This window comes from Sinocyclocheilus anshuiensis, unplaced genomic scaffold (genome assembly GCF_001515605.1).
Source record: "Sinocyclocheilus anshuiensis isolate Anshui unplaced genomic scaffold, SAMN03320099.WGS_v1.1 C32481408, whole genome shotgun sequence".
Lineage (NCBI taxonomy): Eukaryota > Metazoa > Chordata > Actinopteri > Cypriniformes > Cyprinidae > Sinocyclocheilus > Sinocyclocheilus anshuiensis.
The window spans coordinates 1-1,027 of record NW_015616982.1 but is presented as its reverse complement, the minus strand read 5'-3'; the positions used below and the strand labels follow the sequence as shown (position 1 = coordinate 1,027).

Here is a 1,027-nt window from a genome sequence, read left to right as displayed (position 1 = left end):
GAATTCGGCCCTCGGCGAAAACTAATTGAGGAACCCTGCTGTAAATAGTCGTTCACTTTCTGCTTGTTGAGTCTTTAAGATGTAAACTTCACAAGCTTGTACTCATTGTTCTGGACAAACCATAACTAGGCTTTCTAAAATAAACATAGCGCTACAGAAAGCCTTCATAATATCAGTGTGATATCAGTGCAGAACATAACATACCCCTTCTCCCGATGGCGGAGTCTTTGAGGGTGCCACTTCTTAAGCAGAACCCACACATCACAAGATAAAGATGCTGGATCTAATATACAAAGAAAAAAAACATTTTTGGTAACATGATAACAGGTGCTTTATATTACATATTAATCTCTTAAGAGTCTCATTTCTATAAACAGCACATCTGAAATGTTTACTTGTATCTCTGCTTTTCTGTTTTGGGGTCGGCTGTTTTCTCATCTTGGCGAAAAGTCTCTGGCATTCTCTGCATCTTACAGTATCAACAGGACAAGAGGGCGAGCTGGGACCCGATTCCACTGTGAGATTGGTACTGGATTCGTCCAAAACAGACTCAAGCTCTACCCGAGACTCAACCTCAGTCTCAGAAGTATTAGCCCTCAACCTGAGTTTCTCTAGAGTGTCCTCAGCCATTGCATCTGGAGCCAGGGATATCTTCTGAACCGCTCCATGTTGTGGTTCCACAGGAGAAAGCGGTCTCTCGTCTTCTTTTCTCGCTCGACATGATGCACCAGCTCTACTCTTCCTTACTGGCCGCTTCATATCATGAATAACAGACACATGGTCTTTTATTTCCTCCACACTCTCTGACTGGCTAGAGTCAGTGTCACTCAACACCACACAGATGCTCTCAGAGTCCTTCACATGTTCTCGCTGTTGACGCCTTCGGCTTCTCAGGACTGTGTTGCGCCGCAGTTTCATAGAGACAGATTTGGTAGTAACCTCACTGAGAACCAAGATATTCACCTGTGATGAAGAATTAGAAAAATCAAACTTATCAAACAACATCATATCCAAGTTACTAAGCAAA

At 42.9% G+C, this 1,027-nt stretch overlaps 1 protein-coding gene across 1 annotated transcript; it reads right to left on the bottom strand.

Annotated features, from left to right (window-relative positions):
- Positions 1-204: 204 nt before the first annotated feature.
- LOC107682687 (uncharacterized) lies at positions 205-1,005 on the bottom strand (the record flags this gene model as incomplete). The annotated part of the gene is made up of 2 exons (XM_016478852.1): positions 396-1,005; positions 205-283 (listed from the first exon to the last, which is right to left on the bottom strand). Coding segments are annotated over exons 1-2 (689 nt in total), but the record flags the coding sequence as incomplete, so codon positions are not given.
- Positions 1,006-1,027: the final 22 nt, after the last annotated feature.